The sequence below is a fragment of the Cornus florida genome, unplaced genomic scaffold, assembly GCF_030987335.1.
Source record: "Cornus florida cultivar Cherokee Brave unplaced genomic scaffold, ASM3098733v1 CherokeeBrave_3.0.0_Hap2_Chr02, whole genome shotgun sequence".
Taxonomy (NCBI): domain Eukaryota; kingdom Viridiplantae; phylum Streptophyta; class Magnoliopsida; order Cornales; family Cornaceae; genus Cornus; species Cornus florida.
This window is the reverse complement of record NW_026775572.1, coordinates 18,424,978-18,450,276: the sequence shown is the minus strand read 5'-3', so window position 1 is coordinate 18,450,276 and position 25,299 is coordinate 18,424,978. Positions and strand designations below refer to the sequence as shown.

Sequence of the window (25,299 nt, the reverse complement as noted above, 5' to 3'; positions counted from 1 at the left end):
ACAGAGGCGTTAACGCGTTTTGAAGAGCTAGGGTTTCAAAATTCCGCCTCCTTTCTTAATTTCTATAATACCAAGCTCAGAATCTCCAAATTCTTAGCTTTTTGTGTGTGTAAGTTCTTAGTTATTCATGTGTGTGTGTGTGTGTGTGTGCGTGTCAGTGTGTGTGTGTATATATATATTATATAATGATGTAATGTGAGAGGTGCCTTCATAATCCCAGCTAAGCTAAAGAGTATGGTGCTTATCTGATTCATGGGAGGCCAATAGAAATTATGTGGAAGTTTCGCTGATAACGCCATTATTATTATCACAAAATGGTGTATACTAGTAGCTTTCCATACATTTCCAAAGTGTTTTCTTTTTTATTTTCTTTTTCTTTTTTCTTGTTCTTTCAAACCCTGAAGTTCAGTTCTTCAATAATTTTTTGTTAATGTCTCTATGCATGTGCCTATTCTCTTGCCAAATAAATACCCCTTCCGACTCATTGCTGATTTTTTTTACCCCGAAATTATTATTATTTTTTTATTTTTAAATTGGAAATTAAGGCACTTAATTTATGTGAATTATATCATTTTGTTTTTCTCACATAAAATACATATTTGTTGTGTTGGTCACATGGTCGGATTTTACATGGTGCATGTCACAGTCCAAGACCGGCCACATGAGTCAAGCTGTCATAAGTCTATACATTGACTGGTTTCATTTTTTAATTTTTTTTTTTGAAAATGTAAACTAAATAAATTTTAGATAATTTTTTTAATTTTCAATTAAAATGGCTTTAACGGCCATAAATTTCTAAAACAAAAAAGGGTAACAAGTTCGAGTGATTGACAAAGGGTCAAAAGGTCACAAGTCAAAGTACATTTCTGTTCTGAAAAATTGCATAGGACAGTCCGTCGTGCAACGTGTCAGTAGCCTATTGGCTGCTGACTTTTTCTAATTTTATTATTTCCAGTTTTTGGAGCTGGTTTTTTTATTTACTTTTTTTTAAAAAAAAAACAATTATAGAAAGGAAAAATAGACAGTAAACAATTACAGCAGTGCCAAACTTTTGAAGAAAGCAAAATTCCTTTCATTTTCATTTTCACAAAACTGGTAAAACAGAGTCCCACAGTCCCACTCTTCTTGCATCGCAGCCGTGGTATCTGCCTCAAATTGTTTAGCAGTCACAAGGTTGTTCGGATCAGATTCTAGGTAGGGATCAGATCGGGAAGCATAAGATTGGAATGGCAGCCTACTTTACCGTAGGCCCCACACAAGTCAAACCCGAGCAACTCGATTCTTGCCCGAAAATTTTATTGGAATAGGAAATGTTCTTGAAACCTCGGGTTGGGATTGAATTTAAATGTTAGAATCCAAATTTATTTTGGACAGGATTTTATACTTAGTTTTTACCAACCCTAACAACCCGAAGTACAAGAAAAGTATATAATTTTTATTTTTTTAATAATAAGCATAGATGATTTAATATTATTTGGTTGTGCTAAAAAAGAGAATAATATTGTTTGGTTGATTTATGTTCTTTTTATTTTAGGACAAATTACATTGACACTCTATCAAGTTAGGTCAAATTTCATATAGGTGGATATTTTGATTTTAAATTGCACTCACATATTGAAGAAGAGTTTGATTCGTATTCCACTTACATTCTAAATATCACTTTTCAAGTTGTCACATATTTTAATTGAAATTTCGCTCACATCCGAAATATCACTTTTCAAAATTATTAAATTATTTTTTACATACAAAATAACCACGCTTACCTTGACTTAGACTCACAAAAATGGTATTTCAATTTTTTCATCTCTCTCCTCTATATCTAATTTCTCATTGCAAATTTCAACTGACCGATCTTGATCTCAACTACTATTAAGAAGCAAAACAGACCAGTTTCTTATGGTGCTGCTACAAAGCACTACAACTGTTGCAGATCCATCTCTTCCCGTCCAGATATTTTGTAGAGAGGAGAAAGAGAGAAAGAGAGATTTAATGTCTGAGTTTTAATATATTATTATATAGGGGCATTTCTATCATTTAAGTTTATACATATTTTATATTAAATTATATTAAAAAAAAAGGGAGGTAAATAGGTCATTTCTATGTGTCCGGATCCAAAAACTAATTTAAGGTGTAATTAAAAATTAAAATCAAAATATTTATCTATGTGAGATTTGATCAAACTTGAGGGAGCAGTGTAACTTGTCCTTTAATTTATGTAAGTGTACATAGTTATACTTTAACAATTTTTTAATATTTATTTATTAATAGTAGGATATCACAATTTGGGATGACCCAAGGGATCTTAAAAAACCCGTGCGATGTGCGGGTTAAGACATGATATGGTTGCTTAGGAGTCGGGACTTGAGCTTGGCTCGAGCTAAGGTGTTAAAACCTTAGGTTTCATGTGGGTTAATCCCTTAGCCTGCCCAATCCCACCCTAACAACCTGACATATGTGAAAAGTTTTATGATGCGTTTGGTGTGTATGAATGGAATGTCCATTTCAACCATTCCATTATTTAGTATGCAATTTAAAATGAGAATGATCATTCTATTGGAATGAAAATCGATTTTACAACTAAACCTATGAAATGACCATTTCATTCCCAAATAATTTTTTGTTTTTAAAAATAATTTCCCAAAAACACTCTCATATTCCAAATTCAAAAACCACCATTATTTTCCACCACAACCACCTCCACTACCACCGCCACCGACTTTCACCACCTTCCTTTGCCTCAACCACCACCGCTACCGCCATCACCTTTCACCACCGCCACTACTTTTCACCACCACCGCCACCGCCTTTCACCACCACTGCCATTGCCTTCCACCACCACCACCATCTTTCACCATAGCCAACGCCTTCCACCACCACTGCTGCCATCGCTTTTCACCATCACCCCCTTCCGCCACCGTCGCCGCCTTCTACCACCGTTATCGCCTTCCACCGCCGCCATTGCCTTCCACCATCACCACCTTTATCGCCACTGCCTTCCACCACCACCGCCATCGCCTTCCACCACCTTCTAGCACCACCACTGCCACCGCCTTCCACCACTGCCACCACTTTCCACCACCTCCATTGCCTTCCACCACCGCCATAATCACCTCCATTGGCTTCCACCACCGCTACCTACACCATTATCTCCTTCTACCACCGCCGCACTACTACTGCTGCCTTTCACCAACACCATTGCCACCGCCGTCGCCTTCCACCATCGCCTTCTACCACCAACACTTCCACCTCCACAGCTTTCCACCTCCACCACCATCGTCACCACAACCACTGCCACCATTTTTTTTTAAAAATGTCATTTTGTTAATTAATTTATTTGTTATTAAGAGGGACATTTTGGATAACTCAATTAGAAATTTATTTCATTCTAAATTTTAAATTATCCAGCCAAACAGAATGATTATTATCATTCTATTTTTACATATTTCATTCCATTCTCATTCTCATTTTATTTACATTTGTAGTCTATTTTATTTCTGCACATCAAACACATCATTAGAATTTTTAAAATTGTATGAAGTGAAGTTGAGAAGTTTGAAAGATTCTAAAATATTAGATTGTACTTATATATAATTGTAGAAAGTACAGATTATTTTGGAATGGGAGAGAATTTTTAATGGACAGCCATGAGGCCTATAAATAGATGTGATATTCATTTGTAATCAACAAGTTCAAATATGGGTGAGATGCTCCAAGAGTGAAAGATTTTTGTATTACAATGGAGTAGTAATAGAAATCTATCATTCTACCATATTGAAATTGAATAGTAATAGAAGTTTATTATTTTACCATGTGAGTCAGAGGAGATGTACAGTTATAGACCATAAGCCTAACGGTTCAATCTTACGCCATCTTTAGTCCATTTTAATTTAAGAGTGTTGTTTATGAGAAATAGTAATTTTTAAGAGACATGCGGGACATATATTGCTTCCTTGCATATTTAAATTTGAAATTTAAAACTTAAAGATGTGAATTATATTATTTTGAAACAGAGGGAATAATAAATATGTTTTCTGTTGGTCCACCTTGCAAATTAATAAATATGTTTCTGCAAACATCTCCAATCCAATATTATTATTATTATTATTATTATGATTATGTAATTAGAAGTTTGGACTATTTGGTATTGGCAGAAAAAATAATTTTAAAAAATTAAACGAGAGAAGTTATGATAGGTGTGACCAACACTATTTTATCGAACAAATAAAAAAATAATGATCACAATGGTTATGGAAAAAGAAAAAAGAAACTATTTGATTTTATGAATGCTAATCGCATATAAATTATAATAAAAATAAAGATAAAAAATAAATAATCAATACTCACGAGTCACTACCATTACCTCGATCTCACACCTACATAGTCTATCACCACAAAACAAAATTTCCCTCCCTCATTTTTTATCATTCAATGAATGACGAATCCCCTTTAATTCATCATTTATTGCATCAATAATTTTTCCTTTTTTTCTCTTCACTTTCAATTCTTTTCATCCAAACAGCAACAATGCATGGAAGAGGAGAAAGCCCACAATCCCATGTCCGGAAATACAAGTGGAGTATTAAAAAGAGGCCAAAATTACCACAAAAATCTCATCAATGACCCACCACCAGTGTTTCGTAAATTAAGGGTTGCCACTCTCATCTCACATCATTATACTATATATCCTTCCACCGTAACTCTCTATCTCTCTCTCCTAATTGTATCTATAAGCTTTTTCTCCTATATCTATATATAAATCCTATATATATATATATAGTTATATCTACAATCTCTTCTTATTTTTCCATCCCTGCATTCATTGCTTGGAGCCAGCAGGTAACTTAATTCACCTCATCTATCTCAAATTTATATGCATGCACCATCCCATTGTTTGCAAGTTAATTTGATCTTACATGATAAATCTTTTTTCTTTCATGTATGTATATGTGTGTTTGTAATATATTGTATTTGACTTTGTAATTTGATCAGGTTAATTCAGCTGATTATATAGCTTGTGATTTATATATATATTTGGATTTTTGTGTGTTTATGCTTTCGAGATTCTTTTGGGATTGGAAAATTGAGGCCTATTTGTTTGTTTGTTTGATTGATTACCAAGTGGTTTTTGCGTGTCAATGTCCTATATGAACTATGTTTATCACTATATTACTTCTAGATTTGATCAAGAAGAAAAGAAGAAAAGAAGAAAAAAAAAAAAAAAAGAAAACCATTTGGGGCGAGGTAAAAAAAGAAAAAAAAAAAAAAGAGCCACCTTGCCATTGTTTCATAAACAAGAACTATACCGTTAGCAATTCATCTCTTGAATTTGCCTTATTAAGTTTATGGATCAAAAAGGCAAAGAGATGTAAAATCAATGCGGGCCTTTCACAACACTCTTTTTGCTCACACCCAGTCTCGAACACTTCCTCTCGTCTTTGAGGAAGGAGAGATTATACCATTGGGCTAGAGGCCCGTTGCCTTAGATATCGATAAGCTAATTGTGAAATTTACTTGCCGGTCCCGTTTATCCAATACCTCACAAACCATTCATTAGGTCAATATGATCCGATTATTTATGTTTTATATTGAAAAGCCATCAAATTGTATCATATGCTCCTACTATTCTATCTATTGAGAAATTTTTTTTTTGGAAGTCTATATGTACCACTTTCTTGTCAACAATACGGTGTTTCTTGTTCCTGCTCAATGATCTATAGGGTGTTGAATTATCAGATTGAATTGGCATTTTGTTGGGTGTCTTTTGGAACAAAAACTGTTAATTAATACATGGGCTTTATTCCTGGAGATTTTAGATAAGCTTTTTGCTGATCGTTTTGTGTCGACTTTGTGCATAGCAGAACACTATAGTCCCTCTTTGTGCTCATATACTTGTGACTTCCTTCGGATTTTACTTGGAAGTTGCTTCTTCTCCAATGACATTCAAGAATTACATAAATCATACTGTTACTGCACTAATTTATCTCCCTCTACTTTCTTCTATACAATTATTTTGCGAATAATATCTCTATAACTTAAATTTAATGTTCTACTTATAGGAAATATGATTAAGATTTTCAAGGAGAAGGAAAAACAGAGGGCAGCAGAAGCCAAAGTCGCGTTACTTGTTAAGAAGGAAACTGCAGCAGAATTATGTCTTAATAGAGGTTTTTTCTGCCTTGTGCATATTAATAAATTTTAATTATCTCAATTTTTTTCCTGGAGTTGTCTTAAACTATGGTTTTGAGGTATCTCTCTGCTTTAAAATTTTTATAAGGCATCGGAGAATATGTATAAAGCTGCAGCCCCTATTTAAATATTCTTGTTCATGTCCTTTTCTTTCATGAAGCCAGTTAGGTTGCAATGTGAATGGACTGATAGAGAAAGTTGGTTCTTGTATGAGAAATTAATTAGTCTACGTTTATACCTTCAGTAGATTTAAGTACTTGATATTACATTTATTTTAGTGTTTCTGATCTTGTAGATATCAGTGAACTGAACCTACCAGCATGTTGTAGCATAGAATTTGTGGATGGCAAGGATAACCTGATGAACTTTGAGGTCACAGTTAAGCCTGATGAAGGATACTACACGTAAGTAATCTTGTGAATTATAAGTACTGAAGGTCATTGGAACCTACTGATCATATGAGCAACCTGCATGACACTGTGTGTCTGTGTGTGTGCAGTACTTATAATCCTTGAGTTGGGCACTATTTAGTGTCCAATTGGTTTGTCACCCAAAAAACAGTTCTAAAAATAATTCTCAAAAACTGTCAACCGAGCAGGTTTTTGTATCGTGGTCCTAGCCACGTGTGTTGTGTGCCACGAGTCTAATAATGGTGCTCAAGAATGGCATTCCTGAGTCTAAATGCTAAACAGATTCAACTCAAAGAAAGCCTTGTTCCAACTATTTGAGGTTCACTCTCAATGTCTGATATTCTCTTTTTTTATGTTGTTCTCTTGTAACAGAGGTGGTAAATTTGTATTCTCTTTCCAAGTTCCTCCTGTCTATCCTCATGATCCACCAAAGGTCAAGTGCAAGACCCAGGCAAGCAATCGCGTCTTCTTTACTAAAATGGCTATGAAAATCTCTTGATAATGGTGTTAGGGCATGTAACTGGCATTTTAAACAGCACATTTTACTTGCAGACATATCATCCTAATATCGACTTGGATGGAAATGTGTGTCTTAACATCCTACGAGAAGACTGGAAACCTGTTCTTAATATAAATACTGTAATATACGGACTACTAAATCTTTTCACGGTAATCATTTGTACTCTGTTACAAATGGATCGTTCCAATTTAAGGTGTGTAGTATACTTACAGTTTGTGTGTGGATATGCATTTGTGCAGCAACCTAATCATGAAGATCCCCTCAATGAAGATGCTGCTAACGATTTGAGAGATGATCCGAATAAATTCGCGGAGAATGTGAAGTATTCATTGGAGGGTGGCATTGTGGGACACACCTACTTCCCTGGCTGCATGGACTAGAAAACTAGCACGGATTGGATCGAATTCACAAATTCACGAATCAAATGAACACCCCCTAAATCCCTGCCTTTGAGCATCTCCTTCTGTGCCAAAGCATTTGTTGGAGGGATTGTTGCAATAAGGTGAAGAGGTCAAGACTTTCAATCAAAGGAGAGAATGTTTCAAAGTCCAGAGTAGACCAATTTGCCTTGAATGGAAATAATTTTAAGACATTTCCTACCATGAAAATTAAAATGTAGATGGTAGTGGATGCGTTAATTGAGACATTTCACACAATGAAAACTATTCATTCATGCACAGGTGCAATAAGATTCTAAATAGAGCGGGAGAATGAATAATATTTGATTTCTATTCCCCTTTTTTTCTTTAAATTCATACCAAAGTTTCACTCAGAAGTACCAACAAATTGCATAATTCAAGAAAATAAGCCAAACTTTTGAAGAAAGCAATCCTTTTCATTGCATATTCACAAAACTTGTTGCCACCTCTTTTTGCTTCTCAAATAACATACATACATATCTTAGAATTTTTTTTATTCAAACTTATACAAACCTGTCATCTGCATTTAATCCAAATGCTACATGATCATATGTAATGGATTGAAAATCACCGTGTTAAAAAAAAAAAAAAATGTAACGCCTCCTCTCAGGCGGTGCCACATAAGCGCCACCTAGTTAGCCCAAGTGGCTCACAGTCAAAGTTGATTAAAAAAATCATAAATGCCACAGGATAAGAATAGTGAAATCCTACAATATTAGTAGAAAAAAAATTAAACTAAATTTTAAGTACAAAATCTTTACAACAGATAGAGAATAATGTGCGCACACACATTTCCAACAATGAAAATTAAGAATCAGACGGTCGTGGATGCGTTAATTTAGACATTTCGTACCATAAAAACTGTTCTTGCACCGGTGCAATAAGATTTTGAATAGAGAGAATGAATAGGTATTTGATTTAGATTTCTTTTTTTCTTTTTTTTTTAATAACATTGAGGTTATTTTTGTAATTTCATATAGAGTGTATTTTGGTCATCAAATGGGTGTTTGTACTTTGAATGAGTTGGGGGTATTTTGATAAATTTTGTAGTAAAGGGCACTGATGGACCCAAAAAATTTTGTGAGGAGAAGCGGCGTTTTAATTTGTGAGTACAAAATTATATGATTGGTTCATTTTTGTAATTTTAATAGAGTTTTTTTTCATAAATTTTTAAAAATGTAAAGTATAAAATGAAAAAAAAAAAAAAAAATCAGTGGAGCAAATTATAATTCTAGTAGGGGCATCTTCATAAATTATCAAAATTTGAAGTATAAAATGTTAAAAAAAAAGAATCTAATGGGGTCGAATTGTAATTTTAGAGGGGGCATTTTCATAAAACTTTTAAAAATTAAGATATAAAATGAAAATATTAAAATAGGAGGGCATCCCCCAGCGCGCCGGTCGGCGGTCCCATGCTGGGTCCGTGGCCGGTAACGGGTTAGTGTATTATTATTTTTTATTACTTTATTACTATTACTATTATTATTATTATTATCGGGCACACCAGCTAAGGAAGTTGGGTGTTTTACCAACTAAGCCGCTGAATAATGTCCGACATTTATATTATCTAAATATAAATTCATTAAGGATTTTGTAGTTAGCATTTTTTTTTGTAATTGTATTGTCCAAATAATTCATATTTTCATTAATTTACTTGTCTATTATCTCAATATTTCATTATATTTGCATTTTTATAATTAAGTTAACAAACAGTTACATAATCCATTTAAGTTAGAAAGGTTAAATAGGTTATTAAATGACTCGTTTATTAAACGGGTTAATTACATAAGTGTGTTACCCGTTTAATAAATGGATTGTGTTCAGGTCGAGGGTCTTTGACACGATTATTAAATGGGTCATTTTCAAATTGACTTATTTAACAAAATACTCATAGATCGACATGGTACGATTATGATCTGACAACACGGATTGTCACTCTTGAATAATTGAGTAATTGAATTAAAAAAAAATGCAAATTGATTTTTATTAATATTGTAATTAGTTGATAAGTTTATTATTCAATTCAAATACTTTGTACATCTATAAATACCAATTATTGTAAGTGGACTTTTTAAATTTCCCTTCTATTTTCGTCTCATTTTGTGTCAAATGCTTTTTTTTTGGGCATGATATGTCCGTGATTGGCTGGGACACCTAATAATTTCTCCAACCTATAAATGTTGAAAAATATAGGGTGCCATATGTTATTATTTAATCTTAAACAAGCTTTATTCTAATATGAGAAGCAAGATACAATTAATTAAAATCTAATATGCTCAGTAGAATAATTTATTAATTTATATCTCTTTGCGTGTCTCTCGTTATACAGCGATCTCTATATCTATAATACATCAGTAACAATATTTTAAATCTATATAGTACGGATACGGACACATTACGACACGAATACGTCGACACGTTAAATTTTTAAAAAATAAGACACAGATATGACATAGATACGACTACATATAAATATAAATTTTTATTTTTATATATTTATTCAGCAATAGTATTATAAAACTTTTATTCATTTATAATTTCTATACTAAGAGTTACTATGAAATGAATTAGAAAATGAAATTATGTCATTATTATAATGATTTTTATATCATATATATCATTATTTCACTATTTTACTGGATAGACTTATGTTAAAAATGTTTCATATGTATTGGGAAAGTATCCGAAATAATAAAATTATTTTTTATTTATGGACACGTATATGAAGTATTGGACACGTATTCAAAGAGTGTCCTAGGAGTGTTAGTGTCCGACATGAATACGATTCTTTAGTAAAAGTGTCCATGCTTCTTAATGTCAAACCAATAGGTTCAGCTAACCAAACACCATGGACAAAATACTAATTCAATTACAAATATAATTAGTTAAGATTTGATCAAACATTAGATTTAGACCCACCAGAGACCATAAGGCTTGAATCCACTTGAACTGGGTTCACGTTGTTTGTTTGATGACAGAGGGAGAGAAGTATACTTTAATTTGAGAAATAATTTTACAAATGAGCAGCTTGGGTATTTATAGACCAAGAGGTAACTTTGGTTCAACCCGAACAAATATTGGGGGCAATGGTTGAGTCCGAACCATCATAAGTCATAATGGTTCATCCCAAACCAACACACCGCTTATCCATTGGCAAGAAACCGTCCACCCACCCGCGATTCGGATTTAACAGCCATCTGCTGGGCTGAGCCGCTCCGTTTTAGGTGGGCTGAACCGAACTCCTTTAGGTTTCAGGAAGTTTGAACATAGTTAAACCCGAATATGGACTAGGTCCATAAAGTTGTAACCTTCATTTACACCTTGCTAACTTCCCACGTGAGACAAGTTACCCAAACATCCATTTCAATTTTTTTATTTTTTATTTTTTGCAACCAAGGGAAGAGGGAATGAGAATACGAGCACACTTGTTTAGAAAGCTGTATGGTTGTAATTTAGGCGAGTTGTATAAGTTTGAAATATAACTTGAGCCCAGCCCATCATTATATGAAATGCTAAATCCAAGTCTAACCCTAACCCTATCATCAATCTTAACTACTTAAACCGAATTCAACCCATCCTTCTACTTTTAAATTTGGGCTTAGATTCGGTTACTTATATGGTTAATTTTTATATCGAAAATTTAATATGATCTTGAATTAGTTTTTAATTAAATTACTCTTACACAAGAAGAAGTTTAAACACATTTTGTATATTTTTAATAAATTACAAACAAATTTTTAGAAAATTAATTCTCCTAAATGTTAACGTACAATAAGTTAAAGATTTAATAAAAATGAAGTTGAAAAGAAAAAAAAAAAATTATAGTTTAAATATTATATATAATGTATTTAAAAGTAAAAATATATATGAAAATAATATTAAAATTCGGATTCAAGTTGGCTCGGGTTGCTAACACTTTATTCCAAGTCCGACCCTAATTAAATTCGGGTTAAAAATTTTTAATCCAAACTCAATCCTAATGGTAAAATTGATATCCAAATTCGTGAAAAATTAGACTGAGTTCAAGTTGAATCCGGATTGCCCGAACCAAGTTACACCGTGTAGCGCTGAGACTTGTAATATGATGATGTGTGATATAGGAGAGGCAACCCGTGGTTTACGTAACAGTGGTGGTGTGTCATTGACGAGCTTTTTGTTGTAATTTTGGCCCTTTTTAACACTCAACTTGTATTTCTGGACATGTCTCTCTCTCTCTCTTAAATGCGTCTGTTAGCTCTTTCTCCCCATATGTATATATTAGTCCATATCTCTATATCTATAATCCCTTTCTATTTCCCATCCCTGCGTCCATTGCTTGTAAAGAGCGGGTAATTTAATTCATCTCATCTATCTAAAATTTCACACACATACATATCTGTATGCACCATCCCAGCGTTCGCATCTTATTTTGATCTTACATGATAAATCTTTTTCTTTCATGTATGTATATGTTTTTGTGTAATATATTTTATATGACTCTGGAATTCTTGTGTGTTTATATGGTTTTGTGATTATCTTTGAAGTGGAAAATTGTTGCCTGTATTCTCCTTCTTTCTCGAATTGTTTATCTGCTTTTGTTTGGGTAAGTAAATTGTTTATTTGTTTGTTTGTTGATTACCATGTGTTTTTTTGTGTGTAAATGTCCTATATGAAGAATGTTCATTACTATATATCACTTCTAGATTTGATTAAGAAAAAAAAAAAAAAACTATTTGGCATAGAAGTTGCTAATCATTTTGTGTTGCTTTTGTGCATAGAAGTATTCTTTGTGCTCGTATCCTTCAGATTTTCTTGAGATTTTATTTGGAAGTCGCTTCTTCTCCAATGAAATTCGAGAATTACATAAATCATGCTGTTGATGCATTCATCTTTATCCCTCTATTTTCTTCTTTAACAATTATTTTTTTGTGAATTAGTCTCAGGATTAACTTATATTTGATGTTTTATTGTAGGAAATATGATTAAGATTTTCAAGGAGAAGGAAAAACAGAGAGCAGCAGAAGCCAAAGCGGCGTTACTTGTTAAGAAGGAAACTGCAGCAGAATTATGTCTTAATAGAGGTTTTTTCTGTCTTTTGCATATTAATGAATTTTAATTATCTCAATTTTTTTCCTGGAGTTGTCTTAAACTATTGTTTTGAGGTATCTCTCTGCTTTAAAAAAATTTTAAGGCATCGGAGAATAATGTATAAAGCTGCAGCCCCAATTTAAATATTTGTGTTCGTCTCCTTTTCTTTCATGAAGCGAGTTAGGTTGCAATGTGAATGGATTGATACAGAAAGTTGGTTCTTGTATGAGAAATTAATTAGTTTACGTTTATAACTTCAGCAGATTTAAGTACGTGACATTACGGGTATTTTCGTGTTTCTGATCTTGTAGATATCTCTGAACTGAACCTACCAACATGTTGTAGCATAGACTTTGTGGATGGCAAGGATAACCTGATGAACTTTGAGGTCACAGTTAAGCCTGATGAAGGATACTACACGTAAGTAATCTCATGGATTATAAGTACTGAAGGTCATTGAAACCTACCGATCATATGAACAACCTGCATGACACTGTGTGTGTGCCTGTGTGCACGCCGTGTGCCACAAGTCTAATTATGGTGCTTGAGAATGGCATCCGTGCATCTAAATGCTTAACAGATTCAACTCAAAGAAAGCCTCATTCCAACTATTTGAGGTCGACTCTAAATGTTTGATATGCTCTTTTCTATGTTATTGTCTTGTAACAGAGGTGGTACATTCGTATTCACTTTCCAAGTTCCTCCTGTCTATCCTCATGATCCACCGAAGGTCAAGTGCAAGACCATGGTAATCAGTCGCATTCTGTTCGCTAAAATGGTTCTTCTCTCTTGATAATGTTGTTAGTGCACGTAACTGGCAGTCTAAACAGCACGTTTTTCTTGCAGACGTATCATCCTAATATCGACTTGGATGGAAATGTCTGCCTTAACATTTTACGAGAAGACTGGAAACCTGTTCTTAATATAAATACTGTAATATATGGACTATTAAATCTTTTCACGGTAATCAGTATACTCTTTTACAAATTGATCGTTGCAACTTAATGGACCTAGTATATTTACAGTTTTTGTGTGCCCGTTCATTTGTGCAGCAACCTAATCATGAAGATCCCCTTAATCAAGAAGCTGCTGATGACTTGAGAGATGATCCAAATAAATTCGCGGAACATGTGAAAACTGCAATGGAGGGTGGCTATGTGGGATACACCTACTTCCAAAGCTGCGTGTAAAAGCTGCTTGTACAACATTTACCAAATTCCTTGCTCAAAGATTGCGTAAGATAAGTTCGTGATATTGGCTTATAAGGAAGTACTATTATCCTCTCTCTCAAAGAAATATTATGTGAAATGTTCATATGACCTCTCTCTATATCTATGTTATTGTTGATTTTGATTTTTTGTTTCTGTTTTCTACCATATCTGGCGTTCCTATATTTTGTATATTGGTTGTGTCATTGTGACTAAAAAGTAACACCAAAGTTGAGATTTATTTTCAATGTAATTTTTGTATATAAGAGAGCTTATGGGTTCAAGTCTCCATTAGGGCACAGTGAGGGTGTGTTTTGCTCACGTGACGTGAGGAACCGGGAAAAAAAAAAAAAGACAAAAAAAGAAAAAGAAAAAGTCATAAGAATCATGGTATTAAAAAGCACACGCCATAAGAACTACGTGCAAAGAGTTGCACGAGGGAACACCAACCACAACTTGATTATATATGTTCATGAGTAAATTCCAAACCATATACACCTTTTTTAACAAGACCAGGGAAAAATCGAAGAATAGAAAATCAAGCCAACGAAAAAGAAAGAAAAATGACGAACTTCTCGGCTATTTGAATTCTATCAACACCACTAACCAAATTCTATCGACACAAGGAATGCATATACCATACAGAGTGTATATACTTTGAATGAACAGAAGGAACATTTAGAGACACTTAACTGGGCTAGCTAATGCGGTGATCACGCTTGGCTGAGAAGCGATGAGAAAATCTCTTAACTATCGTAGCCATGTACTTTCCCTGATGCTCTGCAAGTGCCAGCTCCGTTTCACTTGGTTCTCTCGTGCCATCCCCAGAAAAAACTCCTGCACCATAGGGAGAACCCCCTCTAATGGAGTCCATTTTGAACATTCCAGCTCCAAATGTGTATCCAATTGGAACATACACCATACCATGGTGCGCTAGCTGCGTGATTGCTGTCCAACTGCAGCAGATATAAAGCAAAATTAATGGGATGGTGGTTGGTCACTCAAATGATATCTGTTAGAAGAATAACAACTAAAAATTCTTTCCATGTTTCCCCCACAGAGAGAACATATGTTAATAATTATTTACAATAACCATCAGAAAACACATTTAACCAAATATAGAAACCTTTAGCTCTTGATTTCTTTGTAGTCATACAATTCAGTGATGTTCCATATTCTGACTAGCAAAAGGTTGATATGGCAGTGACAGGGAATGTCTTCATAAATTGGGATGGTGTACTTACAAATAAATCAAGAACTTTTGATCTTAAGCTAATGGCTACCAACTATGCTTAAATGATGAAATAGCTTTCCGATATGTCTTGCTAGAATCATAATAACGTGAATTTTCCTGACTTGAAAAGTTGTGTCCGGATTTGTGTTGTTTAAGGCTTATAGTTTTGATTTGGATTTCAGAAAGATCCACAAATGCTTTGAGAACTTTATTTCAATGACTTAGAAATAACAAGGTGATGGGAGTTATTTGAAATTTTATGCTCTTCTACCTCTAATTCATCCTCTCTCTCGTCTCTTCCAGTCCAACTTCAATCAGCATCCCTCTAATTTTGAACCCTTAAATCCCTCCTTCCAAATCCATTAGTCAATCTAATCGGAACACAACCTAAAAGCTTTTGGAACAGTGCACAAGGACCAAGACATAGCCTCTCCTCCCTCTTCCTTTCCTTTCCTTTCCTTTCATTTCCCATCAAATGTTCACCCATAAAGAGAACCATGACACCAGAATTGTTATTGACTTAATATATGCTTCATTTAAAATAGAAAATAGACCAAATTCATTAAGCAACCACATATAATAGATAGCAAAGTATTGAGTTCCAATTCAAGAAATTTATGCTTCATCAGAAGTGGAAAACATGCCAAATCCATTAAGCAACCACAGATAATAGATAACAAAGTATTGAGTTCCAATTCAAGAAATTCATGGATGTAGTATCAAGAATGCAATATAGATAATAGATAGCAAAGTATTGATCATCATATAATCTTGAGGCCATGAAATTGATAATTTTAAACTACCCAAAGAAGAAGCAGCCAGATAGAAATTGACTCACGCAGTGGTCTCTTGCCCTCCTCCTTGTGTACCAGTACTCACAAAGAACCCTGCAGGCACCCCAGCAAGCTTCTGCTCGTTCCACAAACCCCCTGTGGAGTCGAAAAACGCCTTCATTTGTGCTGCCATACTACCATACCTTGTTGGAAACCCAAACAACAACCCATCAGCCTCCACCAATTCCTCCACCGATATCACCGGAATCTCATCACCCTTAGGGGGAACTCTCATCTGCTTCAAAACCTCCGGTGACATCGTCTCCGGTACCCGGTACAACACCCCTTCAACACCATCTATCCCATCAACCCCTTCCTTCATCCTCCTTGCCAAAACCTCAATATGCCCATACATTGAATAGAACACAATGAATATTCTCAACTTCCTCTCGACAGTTCCCAAAGCCCCATCTTGAAATGGAGCTGTTGCATCAGTACTAGGGTTTTGACCCCCAATTGGGATTGACCCATCTCTCACTGGGTTTGGTGCATCTTGATCAGATGCACCCAAAGGTGCCCTTTTCTTGCTTGGAACACACCCTCCTCCTTTACCCATAAAAGATAGATATTTCTTGAATCAAAGGACGACCCTTAATTCTATCTGCTTCAAAGAAGTTCTTGGAATTGCTATAGTGTAGTTAACTTGTTGATTCAGTCAAATAAACAAACGGGTGTTGGGCAAAGATAATTGTGGACAGAAATCAAACTGACGAATTTACAATTGGGCATCCAAATCTTCTTATTCTTTGGAAAGATGAAGGAAGCTTCAAGCTGTCTTGCTCTATCTGATGAGAAACAAGACAGCATAGGATTGACCTAATTGCTGAGTTGTGAAGAACTTTTGACTCTCAGATCACTGACTGGCATTCGAGTTCACATGAAGCTTCGCTGGCAGTACAAAGGAAGAGAAAATTACGATTTTCGATTAAATCAGAAGTTCAGAACGGTAATTCAGTTAAGCTAAAAAAAAAGTTATAAAGAAAACATTTGATTGGGACAAAATAAACATTTTTCTCGGTAAGTAGGGCACAACGGACATCATAACAGTCAAGAGGGGACTAGTGATTCAATAGGTAAATTATTATTCTAATTTATTTGGCTGGCTAATTATGAAAAAATTAAATAAAATTGGCACAAATTTTTATTCAAATTTATATAAAAAAAAATTGATTAGTCTCATTATGGTGATATTATTTTCATTTAGATAAATGTAGTAAGATATTTCTAATTTTTGAACTATTACAATTTTAAAGTATTTAAATATAAATATAATGGATAACGATACTCTCGGGTCTTGCACAATTTGAGTTGCCATTAGCAAAAGCGCTCACCTATAAATATAAATACATATATATTATCAATTTGAAATTTCATTAAAAGAATATGACAGTATATATATATATTTATACTTGTTCATGGAATGATGATGATAATAGATACTATACTTTTTTAATATATGGATTCAAGATGTGAAACAACTTGTACGTTTCCTAACTCTCAATGGTAAAATTGTCTGCCTTCTAAGTATCTAATTCTTAAAATGTGACTCATCGTAATCTTTTGGAAAGATATATATATATATTTGACTCCTCCAATCACCCAATTTTCTTCATCAAGTATTGGAATACCTGAAGATTGACAAGTTATGAAGTACGGACACTCCTTCCAGGGGTCCCGTATTCGTGTCCAATACTTTTCGAATACTGACACCCGTGTCCGAGGTTTGGACACATGTCCGACACTTCTATAAAGTGTCCAAATATTATTTTTTATTGGACACGCGTGTCCGAGGCTCGGACACACGGTCCGACACTTTTGTGAGACAAAATTTATTTTCTCACTCCTCTTAGTCTCTCATATTCTTCAATTATCTCTCTTCATGAACAAGATATATATATATATATATAAAAGTTACATGAACAAAACTTTATGTCTCTTCTGCACATCTTCGTTTGGAATTTAGATCAACTTTATTTTTCATTTATTTTCTGTTTTGTCTTGTCTATATTTTTCTTATAACAGAGATGAAATTATTGAAATTGATTCTGTTATTTGTTGTTGTTTTATTTATCTGTACAAGATTCTAGTAATTATATTTTGAATATATAATTATATATATATATATATATATATATAGATATAGATATATATAATTTTATAGGCGTATCCCCGCCGCATCCGTGTCTTATTTTTTTGAAATTTGCCGTGTCGCCGTATTCGTGTCGTGTCGTACCCGTGTCCCGTATCCGTACTTCATAGTTGACAAGCTACTTTAAATATATATATTGTTTGCATGTATTTGAAAATGGTTTTTTTTTTTCCTTGACTTGTCTAGTTGTCTTGAAAATGAATTTTTACTATTTGGATTTTGTATAACAAATCAAAATTAATGCCCTACAAATTCAAAATTATTGAAATGAGCATAAGGTTTAAATTTGAGATTTTGACTCCTTTCACAATTATGATCCGCTGAATGGAGAGAGTTATTTAGTCAGTTGCAGATTCATGGTAAGAGAAGTGCTACCGACAATCGCTCCACACTCTTCTTTTGTGAGTTCATAAATAATGCAAATTCAAGATAAAATGAGTGTTAGCGACATTTGCTCCACAGTCGCCATCTGTGGAATCATAAATAGTTAAGATTCATAGGAAGTGAATTGCTAGCGACAGTTACTCCACACTCGCCTTTCATGACCTTTAGTGACCGGATAAAAATAAATCATAACAGCTATGATTGATTTTCAACCAATCACAACACCTAATCTGATTATTTATTTATTTATTTACTGTTCCTTGATGGATTATAGGAATGTAGGTACTGAAGTTATTGATATCAGAGCAGTGACCAACACATTTAATTTGTATTAGTTAGACATAATTTTAAAGAAGCCCTTAAGGAGGCTTGATCACACTGAGAAGCTAAGAGGATGCAAAACATATCCTACAGTAACAAATGCAAAATCTAAATTTTTTTTTTCAAAAGACAAGAGTACCAAGGAACACAAGACCTCAATGACAATTTTTTGAGCAATGCAGCATTTTTTACTAGGTTCTGCTTCTGCTATGACAACATGAGCTTGCACATCCAAAGCTGTAAACCACTAGAATCATAGGACTATCTTACAAAGACAACAAGCATCATGTGACAATCATAAGAAAGAAAAAATCTATAAATTGAAGATGCAACTCTAGCGCTGTCATTCAGATGAGTTTCATGGATGACGAAAGATTAGCTCCTGGTTGAGAGAGAGACTTGGAGAAGTATCAGGTTACGAATATGACAGTCTTCTTACACGTCCGTCAAGGACTCATTTCTTGAATTTTTTAACTCCCATGGTGGTAGGCAGCCTTTATAATGGGAGTGTAGGATCAATGAAGATATTGATACTTCCCTCTTCTGCTGATGCATTGAAATGGATGACAAACAACTGAAGGAGCTTCTCAGTCTCTTCTTTTCACTGTCATAGCCTTGGAATTTTGGATCACGTTGAACGGCAGAAGCTTTAAGGGACCCCGGGAGTATGCAGTTGCAGGATGAACCTAAGGGGAACAAGAAAAGTATGAACTTAGAATGACCTGTAATCACCACCAGAATCTAAATCAATTTATCCAATGAGCAGGTACTGCCTTTATTTCAGGATTACTTGAACTGTGGAATTGAGTGGACAATCAAGTAAAGACCTTTCTAATCCTTTAATTAAATGAGAGCAAAATAGAATTATGGGACCCCAAATTTTTACTACTTTTGCAACTGTTTATAATATATATGGGAGCAAAATAAAATACAAGAACTCATCCGTATTAATTAATGATAAAAGCTCAGACTGCCAAGCGGAAATTGTGGTCTTAAATCTTGGAGCAACCACTTCATGAAAAATCATATTTAAGGTTAACCAGCCTCTCCCAACATTCTGCATCTGTGGCATTTTCCAAGTGGAGGGGCTTTATACTTTTTCTACCACTATAGAGGGATGCCTTATCCATCATCCTTCCCATCCCTCCAACTTTCCGTTGCACCAAATGATGGAGACTTGCTCCATCCCTCTTCTCTTCCCTCGCTCCCTTCTCATTCCTCTCTTCCTACCAAACACGCCTTAAGGTATTGCCTTTTGGGGATTTCAGACTCAAGTTGAGTCGGCATATGTGAACTTTATATGTGCATGAGAGAGGGAGTTTAATTGAAGAATAAAGTCTCATTTTAATTATTGTAGTAAAAAAAATCTCAATTTTAATAATAAATAACAGTACCGAGAGACATTGAGAAGGTTCTCAACAGGTACAGAAACGGCCAATATTTTGAGGTTTAGTTGTTCCTGAAGGCCAAATGCCCCCCAAAAAAACCTCAAATATTCAAGATAATTTGAGAAAAAAAAATGAATGAAGTAAAAAACTTTGTTCAAGTCAAATCTTGTAGCAAAATAATGTTGTTTGGCAAGAAAGACTTCAAATGAAATACCTATTCTTGCTAGTCGATTTACCCATTTTGGAATCTGGTTCCCGGTCAGCTTGTAACACATATCCTCACAGAAATGATTGCAATTCTTCACAACCATGTGATATGTGTCGCCATTGTAGTTTGCAGACTGATACACCATGAATTCTCTGAACTGGATAGGGTCCAAGTTTGTTGTTCCCATGAATATTGACTTTCTAAACTTGAAGTTAGGGCATTTCCGAGGTTCAACCTCAAAGACTCCAGTTGTTGGGTGGTCATGGACTCCAAAAGCATATTCCACACCGTTAACTGCAACCATGCATATGAACAATAAGGTTTTTTATTTAGGAAAAAAAATAGAATTTTTTGCTTTCATTGTGCGAACCTGCCTTCTATAAATATGGAAGGACAAAGAAAATTTTCCAAAAAAAAAAACTGATTAAATCACCAGTAGTTGCCCCAAATTATTTCATAAACAAACTTTATTGGAAGGATTACTGAATTACAACATTCAAAAATTATATTTTCAATACTTTGCTGAAGGAAAGGGAGTACGGTGCTACACAGATGGATCTAAACCATGATTTACAATTTATCAGTCACTGTTAGGACTTGATTTAGCAAATTCAGTGATCAAAATGATGATTGTAATTAGTCCAGTAAAATGTTCGTGTGGATTAATCTGTGTCAGTTAGTCAGACTTATTGGTGTGACTTGTTGCCTACACGAGAGACATAGTAGAGCAGGTAGACCCATTGCTTCCTATGAGGGATAGTAGTAGAAAATGAGCTGGTTGCCGATGACTCGATGAGCACTATAGAATGAGGAGGGTTACAAGGAGCAATTACTTTTGAAGTGGAGAGTAGTGGTTGGTAATACTGTAGTAGAGCCTGGATTGATGGGAATGTCATATGTAGAAGTAAATCAACGGCTACTGATTTTGGGATGAATCAATAAATTGGCAGTAAAACTGTAGTTCTTTGCACAGTTGATTGGTTGGTATCTAGACTAGGTCAGTAGGCCCCGTGATCATTGATTATTTGAATAATTATGCATGCATGATGAATAGCTAACTGAATTGGATTAAATTGGTGCTTAAATTTATGGTCATTAGCATTCTCCACTACCACCATCATGTCGTCGTTATTGTTGATGCTTGTGTAACTTTTAATCCTGAAATGAACAGTATAACAATATTCACGCAATTGCCCAGTGTATGTCATGCCTGTGTGAGGTTTCTGGAGGGAAATACAGGAGATAAACCTATGCTTTTGTGTTATTTTGGACAAAACAGCTACTCTAAGACAGATCTGCTTCCTCACACTAGCTAGCATGAGTTCTTACCATTGCACCATGAAATTGACCCCCATGTATAACGACATTTAGTTCAAAAATAATCACATAACAATACATGAACTTGGGAAGGGTATATCAGCAGTTCAAATTGGCTTTTAAGTTTCAAATCAACTACAACATATTGAACTACAATCAAGGTGACAACGTTCACTAGCTGGCTTCATTACCAGCTTCATGAATTTATGGACAGAGTATGATATGATTAGTCTGAGAATTATTTCAAAAACATGCTGACTTAAGAGTTCTAGTTCTTTTAAGAAGAAATGAAGTGGTCCAGAAAGTTAAGTCCCGACACAATTATAGGGGTGCTTTTTAAGAGAAGAAAGGAAACTTGTTTTAACCAAAAAGAAAAGAACTAATGTTCCTTTTCATGTGCATAACAATCAATTAGGTCTAGTAGCCATCTTAAGGTTACACTAAACGACACTCATGAAAGATTGAAGTAGAGCATAGAAAATATGGATTTTATCTCTGTTTTAGATACGGCCACGTGTAAATAATGTAGCTTATTATCTTGAGTAGATGTCAAAAAAGAAAATTTAAGCATCAAGAGCTAATTGATCCTGGACACACGGAAGTCTATGCCAAGTGCAACCCCCTAATTTGAAAGGTCATGATCAATAAAATGCATCAACATAAAGAGGTTAAGCTAACCTTCCACCCCAGTGTGGAAAACACCAAGGCCTGCCCAATAGAAATAGCCATTGATGGGTGTCAAGTCATACACATTAAGATAAACAGGTGTTCTTCCTGGACTAGAGCTTGCTGAATTCACTTTTGGGAACATACAACAGGGGATTGACAAATGAAGAGGCATGATTGAGCTCCACCCACTCTTTGATCTTGGTTTCATGTCGTAAGGGTGTAACTGTGTGAAACTAGGAATCAATCATTGCTTAGTCCCAACCTGTAATAAACAATATATATATATATATATATATATATATATATATATATATATATATATATATATAAGCCAATCAATGTTATTAAAAAAAAAAACATAATGACTTGACAATGTATAAAATTAAAATTGACAAACTACCAGTTTTGAAAAAAATAAAAATAAAATAATATTAGAACTAAATAAATGTCAATAATTTTATTTCTATTTGTTTCCCTAATAACAAAGAAAAACTAAATTGACATTCAGTTGTACCAAGAGACCTAAAAGTTTTGCAACAACTAAAGAATTCTTTAATCAGTAAAAATTCTGACTTGAATGTAAAACAAATTCAACTCTGACAAAAACTCGCACAAACACATTGCCAGTCCATTTCTATGCTCATATTTATCTTCAAGTAATATTGCAGTTCATTATGCAACTATAACCAACATTATTAATGATATATATATATATATATATGAATGTAGTACAGTCCTTCCTCTTTCTCCAGATCGAATTCATTTTTAAACGATGGAATTAGGCCGAAAATTTACGGCCAAGCAGCAGTCTAAAGTTGACAACAACTGCATAATGAAACAAACCGTTCTCAGTTTAGGTGATCTATCCAATTTATGGCTAGGTTTAACCCCACATTACTAATACAAGTAAACTAGGCATCTTCCAAACAAAATTTTAAAAGATTATTCAAAGATTTTGACAACTGAACATAAGAAATCATCCAGTATTTCAACCATTTGTTTTCTCCCTTGGGGATCAGAAGCACTAACCCTTGGTCTATACCTCATTTATGTGGGGGCCCAACTTGCATGACATATTCCTTCATTGCTACAGCATCGTCAATTTTAATTGCATGTTGCAGAACCATGTTACCAACTTTTTCATGTACGGTAGCCATTTTTTGTCAAAGATCACACAAGCGCATCGATTTCCGTTATGTAATCTACTAATTTTCTTTTCCTCTCTTTCTCCACCAATCCTCGAAACCTTAGACCTAGAGGTTCACCACACAAGCCAACCTTTAAGCCAAAGAGGCCATTAGAGGACCGGTATCATCTAGTAATTTTCTGCTCATTCATCATGGATTCTTAGCAAACTTCTGGAATTGTCCAAATAGAACGGAAGATGACCAGACAAAATGGAATAAAACTACTAAAATGTAGACAGTTGGGCTAAAATTTGTACAACACTATAATAAAAACATATAAATATATATAGATATATATATATATAGGCTTTGCATAAATGCTAATTTCATACTTATCTCTATCTCTATTTATGCGCATTGACAGCATCAGACTCTAGGCTTCCTATTTCTAGACAAGCCTAATTATCAGGCAATTTGTTCGTGACTCACCCTCTCATCAGACTCATCACAGTTGTAAGGCAATTCACAGTTTGAGATGATGATCAACCACTTTGAAAGATTAACAATTCCAAATAATAGCACCAATCCATGAATAAAAACAAAAAAAGACCCAAAAAAAAAAAACAACGAGATCACCAATACTGTAAAGGGATGTCCAACATTTAAAATCAATAAAAAAGAAAAAGGAAGAGCATTAACAAGTTCAAGAAAGCAAGTCAGATTCATAAGAAAACCCATCAAATAAATGAATGAAAAGAAGGGAATCAACTAATGCAGCTTACAAAAAAGAAACACAAAATTTTGAGGATTTAAGCCAAACCCTTGAAAGAAAATTGAAAATCAGAGGGACCCACTTACCAAATTGGAGAAAACACCCATCAGATCATGAGATGAATTGACTCACAACCAAAATGCAATGAAACCCGCCATTCTCACACCAGAAAGAACACCTGAAACCACATTGTTCTAACATATACTTTCAGAGTTGTGTACTGAAAACCACTGTTAATTTCAAAGCCCCGAAAAAGAAAAAGATAGAAATGGAAAGAGAAAATCTTTGGGATTTAAAGGTGAGAGGAAAAAAAATCTGTGTGTTGAACACATGTCACTTCTGTTTAACAGTAATGCTATTTACTACACGTATTTATTATTCCAGATTTCCAATTTATAAAGTTTCAAACCGCCAACTGTCAAGTTAGAGGTCTTTGTCCGTTTACGACGTCGTATTTGTAGCTTTGTGCTTTCTTTCCAAATAAATTGGTCAAATAGCCAGTCATGAGTTGCCACATAGACAGAGCTGCCATCTTGTCTGTTTACGTGGACCATACTTAACTAAGGGTGCAAGTTGGGCAGACCCAACTCAATTCGGTACCAACCCAAATTCAACCCGTTGTGGTCTAATCTAAGGAGCACTTTAACACTTTTAGTTAATTGTTAGAAAAAATAAAAAGAAAAAGAAATGGCAGTAGGGTCTTATTTTTCTTGTTCATTATTATCTCAATTTTATAATTAAATGAGATGTTTTCATTTATTATTGGACCACGTCAATGTAATATCTACTCAATTATGCAATACATTTACATTTTAAGAATATAATATTTTTATTTATTATTGAACCATATCAACAAATATCTACTCATCAATGAATAGATAAATATTATCCTATCAAAAGTATCAAAGATATAACAGTTGCGTAATGCATTTACATTTTGAGAATGTAATACTCCTGCAGTCGTTAAATCGAACATATAATACCATTAATTTTTTATTTAATATTATTATACGAAAGTGTTGCGATTTAAAGACAAGGACAGACACTAAACCCTAATTGGTTTGTTCATGCAAGTTAGTGGAGAGCA

General features: G+C 34.2%; 4 protein-coding genes and 1 non-coding gene across 5 annotated transcripts; 3 read left to right on the top strand and 2 right to left on the bottom strand.

The window, feature by feature from the left end:
• Window positions 1-213: 213 nt before the first annotated feature.
• Window positions 214-345, top strand: LOC132298113 (small nucleolar RNA snoR83). The gene has a single exon (XR_009479536.1). It is a non-coding gene; the product is annotated as a small nucleolar RNA snoR83 (small nucleolar RNA).
• A 5,713-nt stretch (window positions 346-6,058) lies between these two features.
• On the top strand, window positions 6,059-7,764 carry LOC132285848 (NEDD8-conjugating enzyme Ubc12-like). Its single transcript, XM_059788080.1, has 5 exons — window positions 6,059-6,164; window positions 6,482-6,590; window positions 6,969-7,047; window positions 7,149-7,265; window positions 7,356-7,764. Exons 1-5 carry the CDS (start codon window positions 6,062-6,064, stop codon window positions 7,494-7,496), a joined length of 549 nt encoding a protein of 182 aa, XP_059644063.1. The 5' UTR covers window positions 6,059-6,061; the 3' UTR covers window positions 7,497-7,764.
• A 3,978-nt stretch (window positions 7,765-11,742) lies between these two features.
• Window positions 11,743-13,959, top strand: LOC132294016 (NEDD8-conjugating enzyme Ubc12-like). Its single transcript, XM_059791727.1, has 6 exons — window positions 11,743-11,863; window positions 12,488-12,595; window positions 12,914-13,022; window positions 13,272-13,350; window positions 13,449-13,565; window positions 13,655-13,959. Exons 2-6 carry the CDS (start codon window positions 12,493-12,495, stop codon window positions 13,790-13,792), a joined length of 546 nt encoding a protein of 181 aa, XP_059647710.1. The 5' UTR covers window positions 11,743-11,863; window positions 12,488-12,492; the 3' UTR covers window positions 13,793-13,959.
• A 281-nt stretch (window positions 13,960-14,240) lies between these two features.
• On the bottom strand, window positions 14,241-16,875 carry LOC132294015 (probable NAD(P)H dehydrogenase (quinone) FQR1-like 1). Its single transcript, XM_059791725.1, has 2 exons — window positions 15,883-16,875; window positions 14,241-14,766 (listed from the first exon to the last, which is right to left on the bottom strand). Exons 1-2 carry the CDS (start codon window positions 16,431-16,433, stop codon window positions 14,508-14,510), a joined length of 810 nt encoding a protein of 269 aa, XP_059647708.1. The 5' UTR covers window positions 16,434-16,875; the 3' UTR covers window positions 14,241-14,507.
• A 1,950-nt stretch (window positions 16,876-18,825) lies between these two features.
• Window positions 18,826-24,554, bottom strand: LOC132294014 (deSI-like protein At4g17486). The gene is made up of 4 exons (XM_059791724.1): window positions 24,299-24,554; window positions 22,323-22,575; window positions 20,334-20,621; window positions 18,826-19,417 (listed from the first exon to the last, which is right to left on the bottom strand). The coding sequence occupies exons 2-4, from the start codon at window positions 22,519-22,521 to the stop codon at window positions 19,167-19,169; spliced, it is 738 nt and encodes a 245-aa protein (XP_059647707.1). The 5' UTR covers window positions 22,522-22,575; window positions 24,299-24,554; the 3' UTR covers window positions 18,826-19,166.
• Between the last annotated feature and the right edge of the window lie 745 nt (window positions 24,555-25,299).